General features: G+C 36.9%; 1 protein-coding gene across 6 annotated transcripts in view; it reads right to left on the bottom strand.

The window, feature by feature from the left end:
- camk2b2 (calcium/calmodulin-dependent protein kinase (CaM kinase) II beta 2) overlaps nucleotides 1–23,296 on the bottom strand; it is a 72,516-nt gene that overhangs the window by 40,099 nt on the left and 9,121 nt on the right. For 4 of the 6 annotated variants that reach the window (XM_081354910.1, XM_081354907.1, XM_081354908.1 and 1 more), the window contains exons 3-6: nucleotides 16,405–16,464; nucleotides 15,578–15,632; nucleotides 14,411–14,476; nucleotides 11,656–11,728 (exon numbers count right to left, since the gene is read on the bottom strand). In XM_081354910.1, the coding sequence (XP_081211036.1) occupies nucleotides 11,656–11,728; nucleotides 14,411–14,476; nucleotides 15,578–15,632; nucleotides 16,405–16,464 (254 nt within the window). Of the gene's footprint in view, nucleotides 1–2,118; nucleotides 2,192–11,655; nucleotides 11,729–14,410; nucleotides 14,477–15,577; nucleotides 15,633–16,404; nucleotides 16,465–23,296 lie in introns of all 6 variants that reach the window. The other 2 variants (XM_081354912.1, XM_081354911.1) reach the window with 1 other exon arrangement.

The raw sequence follows: 23,296 nt of genomic DNA, 5'->3' as shown, positions 1-23,296 counted from the left end.
AGGTCAGAGGAGAACGATTAGACCAGTTGATAGAAAGACACCAGTGACTCAAATAAGCTCTCGTTACAACCGAGGTGCAGAAGAGCATCTCTGAACACACAACACGTCAAACCTTGAAGCAGAAGAGCTCCAGCAGCAGAAGACACACACCGGTGTCGCTCCTGTCAGATAAGAACTGAAGACTGAAGCTACAATTCACACAGACTCACTAAAACTGGACAATAGAAGATTAGAAAACGTTGCCTGGTCTGATGAGTCTGGATTTCTGGTGGGATGTTCAGATGTTCGGGTCAGAGTTTAAACAACATGAAAGCATGGATCATCCTGTCTTGTATCAGTGGTTCAGGCTGCTGCTGCTGTAATGGATATTTTCTTGGCAAACTTTGGACCTCTTAGTACCAATTGAGCATCATTAAACGCCACAGCCGACCTGAGTATTGTTGCTGACCATGTCCATCCCTTTATGCCCACAGTGTATCAACTTCCAGCAGGATAACACTCCATGTCACAAAGCTCAAATCATCTCAAACTGGTTTCTTGAACATGACAATGAGTTCATAGTCCAGTCACCAGATCTCAATCCAATAGAGCACCTTTGGGATGTGCTGGAACGGGAGATTCGCATCATGGATCTGCAGAAACTGTGTGATGCTCTCATGTCAATATGGACCAAAATCTCTGAGGAAAGTTTCCAGCACCTTGTTGAATCTTTGCCATGAAGAATTAAGAAAAAAAGGGGTCCAACCTGGTACTAGCAAGTTGTACCTAAATAAAGTGGCCAGTGAGTGTTTATATATATATAGGTTTTAGACAGATTCAGTAAAATTTGCTTACTTTAGCACAAAACAATTTACCTCCATAGATATTTACACAGACCATTGAGAACCTTTAACCTTCTAGGGTTGATTTGATTTCATGTTGATCTTAAAAACTGTACAGAGTCTAAATATGCACATACTACCATTCAAAAGTTGAGTCTGTATTGATTTTTTTTTTTTTTTTTTAAAGAAATTAATACTTTTTTTATTCAGCAAGGATGCATTAAACTGACTGAAACTAAAAGATCTTTATCTTATTTATTATTTTTAATAAATAAGATATCTTTATCTTATCTTTATCAAACTTTTGAACGGTAATGTACCTCCATAAATATTTACACGGAACATTTAACAAACGGTATCAAGAAATCCAATAGGGTTCATTTTAATTTCATGTCGAACGTAAAACGCACATGCAGGTTGTCACGTAACCAACTGTCACTCATTAAGACGTATCGGTTAATAATACATCATCCCACTTATCACACACATTCACACCTCCACACAATGTTCAGCCGGAGAGTGAGAGTGTGTGTGCTGTTATTAAGTAGGTTACGTTCCCTCTGCTCTGGTGGAAGTCGAGCCAGGTGGGAAATTGGGTCCAGAGGAGCAAAGCATCATGGGAAACTTATTCAGGCTCAATCTTTGATCTCTTTCTTTCTCATGCTCACGCTACAGATGCCGTAGTGAAAAAGAGACGTGCGCTCTCGGTGTTCTGACGCTCAACCACCGTTGCCATCTGCTGGAGCTATTCGTGGAGCTCAGATGGCATCTTGAAGTTTCGGGCTCATGATCTAAAATGCGTTCTGGTTGAGGATCCGTAGGATGGTGCGAAATACTCAATGACCTTGAGCCGCATCCGGAGAAACGGCACTGGAAACGCATCCAGACTGAGATTTGCATAACCTGATTCTTCGAAATATAAAAACAACAACTTCTAAACTAAAGCAGGATTAGGAAGAGAAGCAACATGAAATCAAAACTGCCCCTATTTACTTTATTAATAGACATTCTTGATCACACTGTAAATGATTTACTGGTGAACGATATCCCATTCTAGTTCAGCGCATTTAAATTGACATAAAAACAACAACAAAAAATGCCCAAACTGAAGTTAAGCAAGAAATAGATATCCATGCACAGTCACCCATGCCAAATCGGATCCTGAGTATTAAGCCACACCTCCTACAGATTATTAATCATCTCACCATTCGACTCTCATTATAATGCATACGAGGCACATTTGGACATCAAAGCATGCACAACACAAGCACAGAAAAACACATGACCTGTCACTCACCTTGAGATCTCGGTGCACCACGCCCATTTGATGGCAATGAAGCACCGCCTCCAGGATCTGCTGGATGCAGTGACTGCATGCAAACACCAGGGGGCGCATGTTAGTTTGAGCAATGCCATTCTCTCGTGCACAGGCACAGGCAGGTAATGCAGGCCCATTACAAGGAGCTACTAATAAATGTAACAATACATCATCTTCGCCAAACATAATAAAACACTTTAAGTGACTCCCTCTTCCAAAAAACTGTCTTGTAAATCTTGCAAATTTTCACAAGTGTGGCAAAGACTTATCTACAGGATGAATCTCCATACAACATTGTCCAGGTCACATTTCCCCCACAAATCAAAAGAAAATTGTATTTATTTAGAAATACACTTTATTGTTATTTAAATTATGTTTATTGTTGTTATTATTGATTTAATTTTTCAGCATATTTTAAATAAAAAACTAAAACAAATAAAATTTCAAAATAAAATTCTTAAAATAGTTAATTATTTGTTTATTTATCTATTATAAATAAATGTTATTGTTGTTTATTTAATTAATTTATTTGTATTATATTTATTATAAATAAATAGTCTATTTCATAAACTATTTATTATTATTATTTATATTTCATTATATTTTAAATAAACAATTAGTCTAATTTATAAATTATTTTATTATTATTATTATTATTATTTATTTTATTTTTCATTATTTGAAAAATAATAATAATTAAATGTTCATTTTTGGGTGAACTAACCCTTTAATGTTTATTTAATTTATTTGTATTATATTTATTATAAATAAATATGATTTTATTATTATTATTATTATTATTTACTTTTCGTTATATTTGAAATAAAATAAAATAAAAACAAATAAATAACATTTAAAATAAAATTCTTAAAACATTTGTGACATTTTCATGCCAGTTAAGCACATTCTATCCCAAATTAATCAAGGGCTCCAGTTATCAAAGTTAACTGGTTATTCTTTTTCTTTCTTTTTTTTCAGAGTAAAACGTGACCCAGACAGACAGAGATTCACCCTTGGATTTATCTTATCTGCAAAGAAAACTGAAGGGTTAGCTTTCAAACACATTAAAAAAAAAAAATCACATAACTAAAAGCAACTTGGGACTTGAGGAAGACGACCACCGTCACCCAAAACACAGAGACCTAAGAGTTTCCTGACACTTCTGGATGAATTAAAGGCTCTTTATCATAAACTCTGTTCAGTCCGCAGAAGTGGTAACGTGCATCTACGTCTTCTGCAAGAGCAGACATGATGCTTTTCCTGTTTTACTGACACAGGAAGCTCTAGCTAACACTACACACTTAAACTGCTCTCACCACCCACGACGACAGAGCATCAGGAGAGATAGAGAGGAGGAGAAAGAGAGGTAAGACTGGCAGGCGGCCCTGGAGTGTTTTTTGGCAGTTGTGTGGTGAAATGTACCGGTGTGTGAGGAGAGGAAGGTGGACGGTGTGAGTCAGCCTGTGTAGGCGTGTGCTGCTGATTTACTGAGAGCCAGTGTGTGTGTACATGTGTGTGTACATGTAAAGCTGTTTTCTAGTTCTTCTACACTAGGACTCTTCAACTTCCTTCTTTTGGGGGACAAAATATCCAGATGAAGATTAATCTGAGAGTGGTAATCATTAGATCTGAGCATTTTTATTGCACATAATGTCCTGACATGAAAAACAAAACACCTATTTTTATTTTATCCATCCATCTATATTTCCATACATCTATCGTTCCATCATCCATTCATCCATCCATCCATAATTCCATCCATCCACCCATCCATCGTTCAATGTATCCATCCATCCATCATTTCATCTATTTATCCATCCATCCATCCATCCATCCATCCATCCATCCATCATTTCATCTATTTATCCATCCATCCATCCATCCATCATTTCATCTATTTATCCATCCATCCATCCATCCATCCATCCATCCATCATTTCATCTATTTATCCATCCATCCATCCATCCATCCATCCATCCATCCATCCATCCATCCATTGTTCCATCCATCCATCCATCCATGGAACATCTATCCATCCATCCATCAATCCATCCATCCATCCATCCATCCATCCATTGTTCCATCCATCCATCCATCCATCCATTGTTCCATCCATCCATCCATCCATCCATGGAACATCTATCCATCCATCCATCAATCCATCCATCCATCATTCCGTTTATCTATCCATCCATTCATCTATTGTTCCATCTATCCATCCATCATTTCATCTATCTATCCATCCATTGTTCCATCCATCGTTCCATTTATCCATCCATCCATCCATGCAGCTGTCGTTCTATCTATCTATCTATCTATCTATCTATCTATCTATCTATCTATCTATCTATCTATCTATCTATCTATCTATCTATATATCTATCTATCTATCCATCGTTCTATTTAACAATCCATCTATCCATCCTATCAATCCATTCATCTCTCTATCATTCCATCTATCCATCCATGCAGCTGTCGTTCTATCTATCTATCTATCTATCTATCTATCTATCTATCTATCTATCTATCTATCTATCTATCTATCTATCTATCCATTGTTCCATCCATCGTTCCGTTTATCAATCCATCCATCCATCCATCCATCCATCCATCCATCCATCCATCCATCCATCCATCCATCATACCATCCATCCTATCCATCCATTCATCCATGCAGCTGTCGTTCTATCTATCTATCTATCTATCTATCTATCTATCTATCTATCTATCTATCTATCTATCTATCTATCTATCTATCGTTTCATACATTTATCGTTACATCCATCTGTCATTCCTATCCATTCATTCATCTATTTTTCGTTCCATCTATCAATCGTATATCTATCCATATATATGTAATTCCATCCATCCACCCATCCATCGTTCAATGTATCCATCCATCCATCATTTCATCTATTTATCCATCCATCCATCCATCCATCATTTCATCTATTTATCCATCCATCCATCCATCCATCCATCCATCCATCCATTGTTCCATCCATCCATCCATCCATCCATGGAACATCTATCCATCCATCCATCAATCCATCCATCCATCCATCCATCCATCCATTGTTCCATCCATCCATCCATCCATGGAACATCTATCCATCCATCCATCCATCCATCCATCCATCCATCCATCCATTGTTCCATCCATCCATCCATCCATTGTTCCATCCATCCATCCATCCATGGAACATCTATCCATCCATCCATCAATCCATCCATCCATCATTCCGTTTATCTATCCATCCATTCATCTATTGTTCCATCTATCCATCCATCATTTCATCTATCTATCCATCCATTGTTCCATCCATCGTTCCATTTATCCATCCATCCATCCATGCAGCTGTCGTTCTATCTATCTATCTATCTATCTATCTATCTATCTATCTATCTATCTATCTATCTATCTATCGTTCTATTTAACAATCCATCTATCCATCCTATCAATCCATTCATCTCTCTATCATTCCATCTATCCATCCATCCATCCATGCAGCTGTCGTTCTATCTATCTATCTATCTATCTATCTATCTATCTATCTATCTATCTATCTATCTATCTATCTATCTATCTATCTATCTATCTATCTATCCATTGTTCCATCCATCGTTCCGTTTATCAATCCATCTATCCATCCATCCATCCATCCATCCATCAATCCATCCATCCATCCATCCATCCATCCATCCATCCATCCATCCATCCATCATACCATCCATCCTATCCATCCATTCATCCATGCAGCTGTCGTTCTATCTATCTATCTATCTATCTATCTATCTATCTATCTATCTATCTATCTATCGTTTCATACATTTATCGTTACATCCATCTGTCATTCCTATCCATTCATTCATCTATTTTTCGTTCCATCTATCAATCGTATATCTATCCATATATATGTAATTCCATCCATCCATAACTAGTCAAATAATTTTAGTCAAATAACTAAAACCAAAAAAGAGTAAATAGAATAGACTTCCTCTATATTGGTCCTGCAAATACTAGATAAATTCTCAGATATTTCAGCAGAAAATTTCATTTAATTTCATTATAACTTGATCTGATGATGAAATGAGCCACATCCGTTCAACTAACTTCTCTGTCACTTTTCCTTTGAAGGTTTGTTTTTCACCATCAGTGTCTCTTTACTGAAGAAGACCCATTTATCAGAATAGACACAATCGAAAATGGTGCACATGACTGAACTATAGACTTAACCTCTAATTCTGCTCCAAATGCGAGCACTGAGTGCTGAACCCGTCTCTGGTCGCACAGCAATTTCATCAATATCAATCGGAAGGCAATAAAAATGACTGATGGCTGGATCTGGCTCACAGGCCGGCAGCTGAAGAGCCCCAAGGGTAACGCTGTTTGCTTCACTAATTTAACATAAAAAGATTCCGCAAGAAAGAAAAATCACAAATGGGATCTCTTTAAAGGAGTTATAACACAAGAAATTCAATTTTTCTTAAACTTTTGAGGTAGAAGAGTTCAACAGTGTAACTTCGAGAGCTCAAAACTTCTCCAGTCTGAAAGCAACATTTATTGAAGCCCAGCTGCAATCAAATTTTAAAGAAAGTCTAAAATAGTATTTGAAGAGTTTGGTTCCAAAACGCGATAAACGCCATTAAAAAAATAGTATAGAGTTCCCGCAAAAATCAGTATTGTATAGGTTCGGTATTGAAAAGTCAATTTTTAATTTTACGTAAAATGCGATATCCACCGTGTTATTCTGTCATGTTTTCTCCTTTTCTTTCCAAACCGAGACAAACGCCAGTCTCCCTTCTCTGCAGAATGTGATAAATCCGCTCAACCAATCACAGCGCACCATTCCACGCATTGTAAACAGTAACGGCGGCGCTTTGAATACACCCGGCATCCTAGTTTTCCTTATCTACTTTGAACTTTGTGATCAACAAACAAACAAAAAAATGCATAATTTTGACAGCATTGATGAACCTGTGGGGAAGAAATCTAATCATGTAAGTGAGGAGATTAAGAAGATGAGGCACTCGGGAGGAGGAAAAATGCCGACTGTTGCTTGTTCTCACACGACAGCATCAAACTTCTGTCACGCTGACACATTGACCCCAGGGGATCTTATGAAAAACTTTCAATTGTTGTACTCAGTCAATGAAAACCGAGCAGGACCAAGCCATTTTACAGCTGATCGCCGTCCTAGAGATGGCTGATTGAATGTATTTTTAGTCCAGTGCCTGTATATAAGATTAGTATTGACCAAGTTCAGAGGCTGTCATATGTGGCTGTGTCATATATTTTCAACAGTTAAAATATGAAAAATAACTTTTATATTGATTCAATGGATTAATTGCATTTTGAAAAAAAAAAAAAAGTGTCATGAATGTGTTGCATTTTGGGGAAAAAAATGTTTTTTTAATACATTTTTGAAAATCAAAATATGGATTTTTTTTTTTTATGTTATTATAACCTAAAGATGCTATGTGAAAGTTTGATACAGAAAATGGTGGTTTTCATCTTGCCACTTTCTTTGTAAAGAAAACACATTTTTACTCAAATTAATCCAAAAGGATTTATCGCGTTTTGGAACCAAACTCTTCATTTTCTTGTGAAACATGCTCCAATAATCTTTGTTTTAATTACATTTCTTGTAGTTCCCTGTGCATTTAAAGCTTTGGTAGTAAAACTAGAGCAACTAAAAATTTTAGTAAAACAATGTTTTCAATCTTGGGCATTTTACTACCCTGTTTTCTAGCTAAATCATCTCATCTCTTTAACTATCTATTGTTCCAACTTATCTATCTATCTATCTATCTATCTATCTATCTATCTATCTATCTATCTATCTATCTATCTATCTATCTATCTATCTATCTATCTATCTATCTATCTATCTATCTATCTATCTATCTATCTATCTATCTATCTATCTATCTATCTATCTAATCTATCTATCTATCTATCTATCTATCTATCTAATCGTTCAATCTTATCCATCTATCCATCTTATCCATATATCCATCTTTCCATCCATCCATCACTAAAAATACAAATAACTAAAAAAGAGAGAAACCCGTATCGACCTCTATCTTTGTCCTGCAAACACTAGCTCAAGTGAAATTCTCAGATATTTCAGCAGATAATTTCATTTCATTATAACTTGACCTGATGATAAAATGAGCCACATCCGTTCAACTAACTTCTCTGTCAAAAAACTCAATGTAAAACATACAACATTAAGTTATCATTGTTTTTAGAGCAAATCATTACATTATCATTGTTTTTAGAGCATATGACCCCAAAACTTGACCAAATGATGACCAAATGATCTCATCTATGTGATCCATTTGAATTTGTATGGCTCTATACTCTTACAGGAATTTTAGGAGAACAACCTGAAACAAAGTTGATGGGTAAATGACTCAACTCAATTAAGTCTCCTGAGCAATAAAAGTGCAATTCCTGACTATTTTTCCTCTGTCAGCAAGTCAAGAGGTCAGACCTATCAAGTGCATCAACAGCAGGTCATATGGCGCATGCAATCTCCCGTTTTCCCCTCTCTAAGGGGCTGGAGGACTGGTTGAAATGAGGTTGAACTGAGCAGATACAGTCAGCAGCTTTATTTGAGCTTCTGAATCAAGACCACAACAAACTGCGAGACTCTGTAAAAGCCCTTCACTCAAGTGACTATTAAACAAAACAGCGGCACTCTGTCATCCTGAATGCCAGGCTTGACTGAAACAAAACATTACACGCGCCCGAGAATTACCCAATTGCAAAGATAAATGACACTGTTTTGAAACAACAGAGAGGAAGACAGACAGCGATACAAGAAACAAAAAGAGAGCAGAAGACAGAACGGGTGAGGAGAAACTCTCAGTGCATCAAGAGCAGTTCGGCTGTTCTCACACTCGAGCGTCTGCTGCCGACCCGAGTTCATTTGACGTCACAATTTGGTTGGTTTGATCAATGGGGCAGAACGCTCAAATATACCTTATAAACCCCTAAAGGATGCATAGTAGTACCTTAAATTAATAGTTCATGCAAAAGTGAGAGTTCTGTCATTATTCACCCTCATGTCGTTGCAAACCTGTATGACTTTTTTTCTCTGGAACACAAAACAAGATATTTTGAAGAATGTTTGGGCCGGTATTGTCATTGTGAACTAAAACTATTAGAGTGCACTAGTGCACAAAATTTTCTCCATAGGGAAATTGATTTTGAAAAATAACTTATAAACCTTTAAAAGAACCTTACTGTGAGCTGTGAGGTTGTTAATCAATGGTATTTGCTTCTGTTAAAGATGTCAGCCTGCATTATTTCAACGTAGTTTTAAAATAATAGTGTTTAACAGCGGAAATCATGGTTGAAAAACTACATTACCCATAATGCTGTATTTCAATCAGAGTCGAAACAAGCAAAAAGCAGCAAAAGATCTCGTTAGCTCCGCCCACTCCCATGAAGCACCGCAAATGATGTAATCAATTAATAAGTAGATCTCCCTAATATTATATATGCATATTTTGCAATAAACTTAAATATATATAGGCTGTGTGTGTGTGTATATGTATATGTATATATATATATATATATATATATATATATATATTAACACACACACACGTATATACATAGGCTATAATATATATATATATATATATATATATATATATATAGATACATACATATACATACATACATTTATAATAATCAATATTTTTAAATATAGTAGTAGTTTCATATTTTTCCCGTCATTTTTAAATAATGCTTCATGGGATTTTAGTTCTTTCAATCACTAAAGCTGTTAAGTACATGGTCTTGTACTTTTGTATTTTTGTCTGATTTTCAAATACTTTTTTTTGCTTCACATCAAAGTTTGTAATGTTATGATTTACCTTGTAGCTGGCTGACTTGGTTCATGGCTTATAATGCTTTAATCAAGACTTTAATTCCCATGGGAGAAATTAATGGAAAAAATACTTCCGGAACCAACGCCACTGAAAAAGTGGGTGCATGCAATTGTACATTTTTCAATCTTAAATGTTTCGATCGTGTTTCACACAAGACAGTCAGTCATGCAGGTTTGGAACGGCATGAAGCAATGAAGACAGAACCCTCATTTTTGTGACCAGATTTTTTGCAAATTGGTACCTTAAAGGTATAGCGGAGGATTTTCTTTTTCCGGGTGGGTAGTGTAAACTATTGGTCCACCTAAGTGTCAATCATTCTGGTGATATGTAACGTAAGGCCGTCGTACGTGCTCGTCCCTTAGTTTTCGCTTTCTGCGCATGCGCACTTTCAGGTGTTTATGTGTGGTGGTGAGCTAGAGTTACGGTTTAAGCCATTCATTGAAGCTCGCCGTTTCACCGGGTCCTTTGAAAATGTCTGAGGGTCGCAAGAGAAAAAGTTTGTACGAACTGTATGAGAAGAAGAGAAAGGCCTCAGAAGAGAGAAACAAGATCGGAGTGTTTTTGGGAGATTGTTTCACACGATGGCGTGCGCTGAAAACACAGGTTGGGCTTCCCACTGATGCCTCAGTCGCGAAGTTTCTACTCGACAGGTAAAGTTTGGCATGCTATTTGGTGAAAAAGTGCAAATCTTCTTTTGGAAAGTAATCTTGTATGAGTGATGCCGACAGCAACTTGTAAACAGAGCGTGCACGAGGAGAACCTCGCACACGTTTAATAGGCGTTCCCTCTCGGGAGCATGTAGTGTGTTGCGCATGTGCATTTTTTCAAAAAGTGGAGAGGGCGGTTCTTATCTAAAATTCGGAAAGATCCTCCGCTATACCTTTAAAGTGAAAGCAATAAAGCATAATTTGAAGCATTATAATAAAACTTTCTTTTTGATGCTCGTTCAAAATTGGCAACTTGCATCTGCAACAGACGTGTTTACAATGGCATGACCAAATAATCCAAAGTGAAAAGTGGCCTGTAGAGGAATTCAGACCAAAGTACTCGCACACAAACAAAACACTTCCTGTAGGATTTCATTTAAAACATTTTTCACTCAGAAATTTCACAAATAATTACAAAGAGATGGAAAGTAACACTTCAAATTTTGAAGAAAGTCTGAAATAGTATTTTCTGGTGAAACATGCTCCAACAATCAGTGCTTTATTTCTTTATTTTTCTTTATTTCTTGCAATTCCCTGTGCATTTTAAGCTTTGGTAGTTAAAACTAGAGCAACTAAAAATATGAGTCAAACAATGTTTTTGATCTTAGACCCTGTTTTCAAGCTAAAATGGCAAAATGCTGCTAGGGCTCACAATAGTATTTGCATTAAGTGTAGCGAATTGTAGCCAAATAACGCAATGTGACACAAGATCATAGCAAGAAATTAAACTCCAGTTCAGACTAAATGATCAAACCAAGTGTGAAAACAGCCATCGAGTGCAGAAACACACCTCAAGTCCCAGACGTACGGTTCAAGACAGTCAGACACACAAATGGGCGGCACGAAACAGGCAAGAATCACATGACACATGCAGGGGGCCAGTGCACTTCCCATACTGACCTTCAGGTCCCTGTGCACTATGTCATGATGGTGAATGTGACTGACACTCTCTAGAATCTGATGGATACAATGACTGTAAAGACAAGCGAGAGAGGAGAGGACAGACAGGAAACAAGAAGAAAAAGAATCGATGAGGGCAGAGAGCCGTGAAGGAGGTGGTGAATTAGTCACAGGGAGACGAGCGCGGGACAGGAACAACACAGATAAGAGAGACTGTTTGATATGATTGTATGGAGAGGGTGATGAAATGAGACGAGTGATAACGGTGAAAGACCTGATGTTAGACGACGCAGAACAATAGAAGCAGTCGGGCAGGGACGCATCATATCCTGTGAGGGCGCTGTGCCGCTGACGCTCACATGTGGGATGGAGAAATGCAGGGAAGGGTGGATGAATCAAACAGAGTAGAGCTGAAAATATGGAAATGATCCGTGTGTGTGTGTGTCTGGGTGTTTAAGAGTGTATCAACTGTTTTCTGAAATGCTTGCGGTGTTTTCCTCACACACAGGCCTCATTAATAAGGATGGTCTGCAGTGTGAGAGCGTTTCGGGACCGCTGGGAGAAAAGTCACTCGTCCTTTTAGGCCACTGCCACTCAAAATCTTACATTCGTTGATCCCACATGAATACTTTTTGTGTGCAAAAAACAGAGACTGACACGGAAGAGAAGAAATTGTTGAATAAAGTCGTTATTTTTGTTTTTTCGCACAGAAAAAGTATTCTCGTCGCTTCAGAACATTAAGGTTGAACCACTGTAGTCACATGGACTATTTTAACGATGTCTTTACTACCTTTCTGGGCCTTGAAATTTGCAATGACGTTACTGGGTGGTTCAGAAACCTCTTAGATTTCATCAAAAATATCTTAATTTGTGTTCTGAAGATGAACGAAAGTCTTACGGGTTTGGAACGACATGAGGGCGAATAATTACTGACAAAATTTTCATTTTTGGGTGAACTAACCCTTTTGTGTAGGTCACAGTTTTCTGTGATGTACTGATGTTTTATCACTCAAATAATGTAACCGAATAAAAGATTCTGAAGTTGTCAACACGAAAAAAAAAGAAAAAAAAAAAAGAGTTTAAAAGTTTAGATGTTTTAAGTCTTTCTTTTTGTAATACACATTTTTGTAAAGAAAATTGTTTTAAAAATACTTAACGAATATAAATAAATAAATATATTTTAAATAAAAGAATAGCCAATATGAAAACATACAATATGGTTCAAAAGTGTGGGGTCAGTGAGCTAAAATATAAATAAATAACAATAAGAAATAAGAAATTAATACTTTTATTCAGCAAGGATGTATTAAATTGATCAAAAGTGACAGTAAAGAAATTTATAATGTTACAAAATATTATATTTCAACTAAATGTTGTTCTTTTGAACTTTCTATTCAGCAAAAAATCCTGAAAAAAATACATCATGGTTTTCATAGAAATATTAATCAGCACAACTGTTTTCAACATTACAAATAATCAGAAACGTTGAGCAGCAAATCATCATATTAGAATGATTTCTGAAGGATCATGAGACACTGAAGACTGGAGTAATGATGCTGAAGATTCAGATTTGATCACAGGAATAAATTACATTTGAAAATATATTACAATAGTTAATAAACAGTTATTTTAAATTGTAATTATATTTTTTATATATTATAAATATAAAAGTATTAAAGACTTTTAAAGAGTATAAAAGACTTATTTCAGTCCTAATCACCCCAAACTTTTAAACGGTAATGTATGTACTTTTTGAAATTTAAATAAATAAATAAATAAATATCTAACCAATTTTAAAACATACAGCTATAAATAAAAATTGATAATTTGTGGCCAAAAAAACCCAAGAAATTCTCATGAATCGTGTCCTTAGGCTATTATTTTAATTGATCAAACTAGTAAACAATAAAACGGCAAAAAAGAAGGAACCCAAGCCATGTCTACAAACCAGAACATCACAGAGACTACATACTACCCATAGCACCCAAACTACATATTATAAATGACATTAAGTCTCTGTCAGGGATTTCTAGAGCTATTAAAACGGATGAAGCTCAGATGAAGCCAGTGTGCGGGTTCACGTGTGGCGCTGTGCTGGAGAGGGCTGAATATGAGCCGACACTCATTAAGTGTGTGAATTAGAGGCCTACTTTTCAGACACTCTAGTGGAGGAGGGCGGAGGGGATACATTTCATCGTCTTGACGGTGGATGGGCGGCATCGTGACACGTTTCTACCCACGAATATGGCAGATGAGCTCATTGAGCCGTGTAGTCTCATCACTCGCCAGCTCTTGTGTTTCCTCCCTCGGTAAATATCTCTCGTTCTCTTTCTGTTTCTCGCCGCATCTTTCACTCCCACATGCTTTCCCACACAGTCAAATTGATTAAAGCTTTTCTCCTGAGGGCGACTGCAGCGTGTGGGTGGGTGTGTGTGTGTGTCGTTGTGTGTGTCTGTGAGAAGATCTGAAAACAGGAATAGATGGAACGGGGGGAAAAATGAAGCCGATGGGAAAACTGGAGGAAAAGGGATCTGCACGGAGAGAGCGAGACACTGCCTCAAACATTTAAAAAACTCATTTATCACTCACATGATGTGGACCAAAGTATCACTCCCATATTATACTCGAATGTGTACAAGGTACATACGTTTGTCCAGTTAAAACGAGCGAAAGAGGAAAGCAGAAATGTGGATGGAGAGGAAATGGTCGTGGGAGGGTCTGGACTGGATAACAGAAAATGGAGAAGCTGGTTTACCTGGCGTCAGCTTCACTGTAATATTCTCTGGCTACGATGTCTTCAAACAGCTCTCCACCCGTCACACTGCAGGACAGAGAGAAGATATCGGCACCACGGTCACCATAATCAAATGCAAATTTATTCTGTAATTCTTCAACTTCAGTTTGTGTGATTTACACTGGCATCGCAAAAACTGTGCATTCATATTGCAGAAGCATTTGCACTCTTGCTGGGTGTAATGGGTTCAATGAAATTAAATCAAATAAAAAATAGAAAAATAGGAATGCAAACAAAATGAAACAATTGAATATATATTATTAAATACAATTTTAATAAAATAAAATATTTAATAAAATATTAATAAAATAAAATATTTAATAAATTATTAATAAAATAAAATACAATAATGTAAAAATGTTAAATAAAATATTTTAAATTGAATAAACTAATAATAATAATAATAATAATACAAATGTTTAAAATATTTTTGAAAATAAAATAAAAATGAAATAATGTAGTAGCAAATGTGCAAAAACGAATAAATGAAAAGAATATTTTTTTACTCCTACTAGCATAAGAAAAATACTCCTATGCTAGGTTAGGTTGGGTTAGGTTGATTTCTCTGAAGCGTAAATAGCCTGACAGAGCAACACTAGCTCAACCAATGGCGTGATTTTTAATTGTTCTGCAGAATCGACATACTTCACCTTTGCAACAGTAAATTACGTAAAAAAAGAATAAATGAAGACATCAGCATTTATTACACAAGCACAGTTAAATAGGACAAACTAAAGACAGCAGTGATATTAATTTACAGACATGCATGCATGCTTGCGTATGACAGGAAAAGAAAGCGAGGCAGAGCGAGAGAGTATGGATGGGGGAATCCTCTAGAAGAGAGATCACTGGGGCTTCGGGGGGGAAACCCCTGATGCAGGATTTCTCTTCGACTGGGCAGCCCGGCTCTGTTGCTATGGAAACTGGCTCTCGAGTGAGAGAGAGAGAGAGAGAGAGAGAGAGAGAGAGAGAGAGAGAGAGAGAGAGAGAGAGAGAGAGAGAGAGAGAGAGAGAGAGAGAGGATGCTATGGGGAAGGTAGAGTGGGTGGGCGTCTGTTGAAGCGCACTGAGCAAAAACAAAGCAGAGGGAAAGAGATATTATGCACCACATTATATGGAAACACTTACAGGTCAAATAAGAGGTAATGGAAGCCTTCCTCTGATATACTGTCATGGAGCCGCACTGCATTAAAGATAAAGAGAGTCATAATATCATCAAATACTTTCAATTTGCCATTCACTCACAGCACAACTTAAAGAGCAGATTATGAAATGAAATTAACTCTTTCCCCGCCATTGACAGAACTTTCCGGATTTACGTGTTTACACTGATTTAAGGTAGGGGGCGCTATTTCACATCTTCTGAAAGATTACTGAATCTCCTGATCAAACCACAGGGGAAGAAGCAGCAAAAACAAGCGATATCATATGCAAGCATATGCATAAGTAAAATAACGAGATCATCAACATTAAACAGCATATAAATCAAAACTGCCTAATGTTACTGAATGAAATGTCGACTCAGGACGAGCTGTAGGACTGTGAATTTTCCAGGGTGTTGAGGGACTCGATCTACTCCATCTGTGTTTTGATCATCGTTCTGAATCTGATCTGGATGGTCTTTGACAAAAACTTGATTTTCTCAGATTTTTGCTCAAAATGTTGCTTTTTTATGAAACTTACCACAACTTACAAGTGTTGATAAAGAGGAATGATGCAAGAATAAAACAGATTTTTTTATTTATTTTAAAGCAGTCTCGGTTCTTTCTTTTCATCTTTCAGATATTCATACAACAAATATTCTGGGGGCCATGAAACTTGATCAAAAACTCTGGCGAGGAAAGAGTTAACAGGAAAGCTTTCCAAATCACTGTCCCTGGAGCTCATTTAGTCATCATGGAGAAGTTCAGGTGCATCTGTGAAGCTAACTTTAACGGCCGATGTTTCAGACTCACCGATATTGGGATGCTTGAGCAGACGGCAGATACGGGCTTCCCGTTCCAGCTTCTGGTGATCTGGGAAAACAATTGGAATCGTAATGTAATGGAGAAATTGCAGATGGATTGATTAAATGTGCAGTGCATTATTTTTTTATGTAAACAAAGCTTAATTTAACCAATGAATAGATTCCACAAATCTTTTGTGGAATTTAACAAATTTGTGGATGTTTAGCCACTGTGAAACTATGCTAATTTCACATGAATTTTAGTTAAAGGGATAGTTCACCCAAAAATCTAATTGAAAGTTGTTTAAAACATGTATGAGTTTCTTTCTTCTGTTGAACACAAGAAGATATTTTGAAGAATGTCGGTAGCCAAACAGTTGACGGTAGCCATTGACTTCCATGGTATAGAGAAAAAAATACTATGAAAGTCAATGGGGTCCATCAACTGTTTGGCTACCGACATATCTTCTTCAGCAAAAGAAAGAAATTCATACAGGTTTGAAACAACTTGAGGGTGAGTAAATGATGACAGAATTTTCATTTTTTGGGTTAACTATCCCTTTAACCTCAACATCAACTGTTAACTAACCAACATATGCCAGATTACAGAGTATTATATGACCAATTCCTACTCTACATTCTCAACTGACCCCCCCAAAAATCGTGACAATCATCCCATTACAGCAGATCAGGGTGATTAACGAAAACTAAAACTTGAACCATATAAACAATAACTAATATAAAATAAAACATAAAAAAAAATAACTCTGCAGATTCTGCAGACTGTGATAAAATCACGCTGATGCAAGTGCTGAAATGTCTCATTAACATGCTGAAACAGTAAGTTGGCACTATTTTATCTACTGATCGTGACGAGTGGTTATCATCATTATTTCTTCTCGCCCACACATGCTTTTTACATCAGCGGAAAAGTCTTGTCAGAGGCGGAGAAAATCATTGCATTATGCTGAAAGATTATGAAAATGAATGAAACCTGCACAATAAGACCATGAATATTTATAAATAATAAGACTACTTATACTTATCAAGGGCCAGCGCCACAGCGTCCCCCCTCACTCGGATGAGCGTTTAAACTACGAAAGCAATTCGGAAAAAAAAACTCAGATGACGCAAAAATCGTCATTTATTGTCATCGGAGGCTTTTTTGTCCAGAGGCGAGAGACTCCAGCCAGTAGGAGGAGCTCGTCCCGCATGTCTTCAACCCGCCCATAGGGGGATCTCACGATAAAACGCCGTCTTTTCAGTTTCGAGTCGACTAGTAGCATAGCTGTATAATTTCTTCCGATACTGCCCTCTGTAACCGGTTGGCGTGGCTTGGGCGTGTCCTCGTAGGGCAGTGAAGCAAGTGCATTCTGGGAGTTGTTGTCTTTCATCCACATGAGCCAAAAATAAATTTTCTGACTTTTCTCAGTCTAGAAGGCACCAACTTCTAAAATAATTTCACATTTCTACTATATAAATGACCCAATTTAAATACATATTCATCTTTCCAGCGGTGAAATATCACTTTAAATGTCACTTTTGATCAATTTAATGTGTCCTTGCTTAATAAAAAGTATTCAATTCTTTAATAGAAAAAAACAATTCTTACTGACTCCAAACTTTTTGTGCATTTCGTAGATGGAACAATCAAACACAAAATGGCACCAATATCCTGAAAATAACTCATTTAAGTTGTCATGACAGGATGAATGCATGATGTTTGATGTGAAAATAGAAAAATCACATTCATAATTAATTTCAAATCTTTTGAGCAAAGCTTTTTTTTATAGTTCTGAAGGGCAGTGACGGTTGTTTTCCTGCTCCATTCACATGGGTTAAACCCTTTTAAAGTGCACATTTAAAGCGGTCTGAACATCACTTCAAACACGGTAGCAAAGGGCACGCTCAGCATCATGCAGACCACAGGATCTACTGTAAACCACACGGCAACAGCCAACCAGCGCAAACTCTTCTAGTCTGACTGTGGAGGACATGCTCGACTCGAAGGAATCTGCATGATACGGAGAGACAGACGCACACAGCCGAGAGACCTGGACCGCTCCGGCACACTCCTGCTGTCTGCCATGCATGAGTCATACGGGAAGGAGGACAGCTGGGTAACAGGGCACAGATTATCTCCAGCACTTCAGGATTCAGTCCTGATAAACAGACACGGCCGGCTGTCTATCATCCCACCATCATTAGGGCTGCATCCGAAATCACATACTTGTACTATATAGTAGGCGAAAAACAGTAAGTGACAAAATCCAACCAAACATGCCAAGTGTGAACAGCAACACGCACCAACATCTTTCCAATCTTGTATTGAGAAGCATTTACAAACCTGTTGTACAACAAGAGAATATTTAATAACATGTCTTTACCCCAGTCACGATTCAATACAGTAACGTTTAAAAGTTTGAGGTCAGAAAGATTTTTGTAATGTTTTTGAAAGAAGTCTCTTATGCATTTATTTGACTTGTATAATATAACTTTTATTGTATTTTAAAATGTGTTTTATTCCTGTGATCAAAGCTGAATTTTCAGCATCATTACTCCAGTCTTCAGTGCCACATGATCCTTCAGAAATCATTCTAATATGCTGATTTTTATAGTATTATTATCAATGGTAAAAACAATTGTGCTGCTTAATATTTTTAAGGAAACCATGATTTAAAAAAATTCTCTCTTTGATTAAAGTTTTAAAGAACAGTTTTTACTTTTGAACAGTAGTGCCGATTAATAGACCTCAGAGACGAAACGCAATTACATAAAAAAATGCATTATATGAGCCATTTAAAGTGCTATTGAAGCTATAGTCGGTTTACAGAACCTAATTGAGGCCTCTTTGCAACCCTCCCAAACACACCAAAAAAAAAACCCACACACACACATACAACAGCTCGAGAAGTTGTCACATTGAGCGGAGTGACTGGTGTGAAGCTGTGAGAATGCTGACACCCAAACACCACAAAACGCCTCTGCAGCAAAGAGCACCAGACCCTGCCGATAGAAATACTCCATCCGATCAGACTACAGTAATGAACCACGCGCCACAGCTACAGTACACTGGCCTGTTCACATCACTCACATCAGTTATGGGGATTAAAGATGCATTCTCTCAAGTTATGTTAGTAAAAAAAAAAACACTCACAAATGTCTCATCTAACATTTAGAATTGAAGAGGTTTTTGTTGCTGTAACTCTTCTGTCATTTTAAATGTACCCCCTAAATCCCATAAATATGTAAATCAACTCATGAAATGGCATTCCCAAGCCGTTTTCCCATAATGTGACATATTTCTGAGCGAAACGGGACAGGGCTGCACAATTAGGGGGAGAAAACATCTAATTGGGTTTTGTTCTGATAGAAATTGCAGTTGCGATATAAAATGTGAATGGAAAGAAAAAGGCTGCAGGTTTGTAGAGTTGCACAATCATTTGTGATTTTGTGATTATATATCAATATTTTACTGTGAAATAAAAAAAAAAACAAGTAAGAAAAAAAAAATACTTTAGAGTAAAACTATAAAATTACAGCAATAACATTTATGGCATTTATAAATGTCTTAATTTCTTAATTTTTAAACGTTAAACTATCAAGCTTTTATTTTGGCAGAAAACCACAGGGAGCCTTTAAAGGGTAACTCTCACCATATTGCAACCTAGGCTATTTTTGTTAATCTACCCGAGTCAAACATTCGTGTAAAAGCATAATTAGAATGGAAACGCCACTTTTAAGATTGACCGTATTTTTGTTTTAGGTCAAAATGCCTTTTGAAGTGCTAGGGGCACTACAGTGATAGCATCAAAATCGCTATTTTTAAAACACTAAGAAGGCTCGACACAACATGAAACTTTGCTCGAAATATCACCAGGGGCTCTACACATGAACTCGAGCACTGACTACATTGTGTACACAAAGTTTACTAAAAAGAAAGGTTTTGTACGACTCACTTTATCAGTTAGTGTTTCCGGTGGCAGGAATTTTGTCAGTCAAAAGTAGTCGATCTCCGAATGCAACATAACATGAGGAGCGTAAAGATGGATAGCTCCTAAAGCTTGTTTCCATATAAATTATTATTATTATTGAATAGATATTGCCATGAGCTAAGTGTCTAAGTTATCATGCTTTTCATTGGAATTACAAGTTCATGACATTTCCTCATATGGAGTCAGTTTCATTACGTTGCATTCGGAGATCGACTACTTTTGACTGACAAAATTCCAGCCACCGGAAACACTAACTGATAAAGTGAGTCGTACAGAACCTTTATTTTTAGTAAACTCTGTGTACACAAACAATGTTCTCAATGCTCGAGTTCATATGTAGAGCCCCTGGTGATACTTCGAGCACAGTTTTATGTTGTGTCGAGCCTTTTTAGTGTTTTAAAAATAGCGATTTTGATGCTATCACTGTAGCGCCCCTAGCACTTCAAAAGACATTTTGACCGAAAACAAAAATATGGTCAAACTTAAAAGTGGCGTTTCCATTCTAATTATGCTTTTACACGAACGTTTGACTCGGGTAGATTAACAAAAATAGCCTAGGTTGCAATTTGGCGAGAGTTACCCTATAATTCTTTGAAAAAATTTAAAAAAATTAAATCCAGGTTTTACCAAAGTCCCTTTCAGGCAAGTCATTTCACTCAGCAGCCATCTTTGAAACGCCTCTAAGGCAGCTATTGCAATCATGTCTTTGAATGGCGAAACATCAATCAAATTCTCCAAAGTTGTTCACCAAGCTCATGATTAAATTTCATATTTGAAGTCACCAATGAAATCTGACAACTGCCTCATAAATTGTTTCCAAATGCTCAAATCATAAAAAAAAAGCATTTTTCAGGCTGGACCAGCCAATGCTTCTCTTCTGTTGTTTAAAAGTTTAAAAGTGCTTCTCCTTACAAGTTTAGGAAGACAGATTCCCAAACTTCCCAAGTGCAAGTTTATAAGCGATGCAAACTTGGGAGTGGAGCAGAATTGACTTTGATTAATCATTCTGCCTTAAAACTGGAAATTCAACAAGAAAATATATATAGGCCAGGACTTGATTATATCCATCGGGAATTGATTCATAGTACATTTAGCAGATGCTTTAATCCAAAGCGACTTACAAATGAGAAACATCACAATCATTTACCATACGTAAAGAACATATTACAACAAAATGCAAACTAAATACAAGCAATTTTGATGCAAATAAAATCCACCAAGAGGTAAATGAAAGATAATGTGCATTGTACACACACCAACTGTGTGCAATCACATGCAACTGTGCTCACGGTTGCATCCACAGAAGCATGGCAGGATAATAGGCCTGTCAGAAACTATAAAAGCTCAAACAATTGTTATTTTCCCCAGTATTTATCCCAGTGGTAGGTTGTTATAATTGGAAATAATCACTGAGTCGACTCGATATCCCTGATCAACCTAGCGGGTTCTGTCATGCTAAACACTCCAGAGCCGCATGTGTGTGTGTGTGTGTGTGTGTGTGACACTCGGGTAAATCCAGGTCAACTCCATGCTGCATTGCAGGTGCTGCTGCGATCATGCACAAAGTATTCACAGCAAATCACAACTTCCCAAAGCAGCTCTTATGGATTCTTTTCACATTTACAGGTCCTTAAAAGTGGAAGTCGTCATAGTAGAGTAAACTTCTACAGTGGTGAACGGAAACTCCAACAAAAATCAATCATGCGTTCCCATTTGATCCAAAAGCAAAAGAATAGCGATAGCATCTCTATGATTTTTCCAAAAGAGGAACCATTTTTTTTATCAAGAGTGGTCAGAAGATAGATGTCAAATCCCTCAGCCGTTGTATTAGAAACACTCACACAAAGTCAAATCACCTTTATTTATATAGGGCTTTATACAATACAGATTGTTTCAATGCAGCTTTACAGAATCAGTGATGCAAACTTCATCAAATATGAGACAAAATTCAATCTGCTCTTACAAAACAATATTATTCAGCTCAATTCAGTTCAGTGTTGATTCAGTTCAGTTCAATAACTGTAAAGTTCACCAATTATGAAACGAGTTTGATTCAGATATGAAGCAGCTCTACAGAAGGCAAGTGTCATTATCCAGCATCAATTCAATTCAATAACTGTCGATGTAGCAAAATTCATCAATTATAAAAGAGTCGATTCAGCTAGTAGATCTGCACATGTCATTATGAAACACAAGTCAGTTCAAGTTTGCTTTCATCCAACAATATCAGAGCAAACGATAATAAAACACAATGTATAGTATTATAAATGTATATTAAAGGGTTAGTTCACCTAAAAATTAAAATTCTGTCAGTAATTACTCACCCTCATGTTGTTCCAACCCTGTAAGACTTTCGTAGTAAAGACAATGTTTACAATAGTCCAAGTGACTACAGTGGCTCAACCTTAAGTTTATCAAGTAACGAGAATACTTTTTGTGTGCAAAAAAAACTAAAATAACGACTTTATTCAACTCTTCATTTTCCTCTGTGTGGGCCTGAGTGAGTTCACGTAGTGTAACAGCGCAGTGTTTCTGGGTTGTACGTCAGAACGCAGGCTCACTATTGGCCGACGCTGGTCATGTGTGTGATGCTGGCCAATAGTGAGCCTACGCTCTGACATACAACACTGAAACGCTGTGCATTTACACTACGTGAACTCACTCAGAGTGAGTTAACTTAAGTTTGAGCCACTGTGGTCACTTGGACTATTTTAATGATGTCTTTACTAACTTTTATGGGATGGCAGATATCGATTACATAGAAGCCTATGGAGGAGTGAGACAGCTCTCAGATTTAATCAAAAATATCTTAATTTGTGTTCTGAAGATGAACGAAAGTCTTACGGGGTTGGAACAACATGAGGGTGAGTAATTACTGACAGAATTTTCATTTTTGGGTGAACTAAC

Source organism: Scardinius erythrophthalmus (genome assembly GCF_964197995.2).
Source record: "Scardinius erythrophthalmus genome assembly, chromosome: 23".
Lineage (NCBI taxonomy): Eukaryota > Metazoa > Chordata > Actinopteri > Cypriniformes > Leuciscidae > Scardinius > Scardinius erythrophthalmus.
The sequence above is the reverse complement of the archived record's forward strand: the minus strand, read 5'-3'. Positions and strand labels throughout refer to the sequence as shown.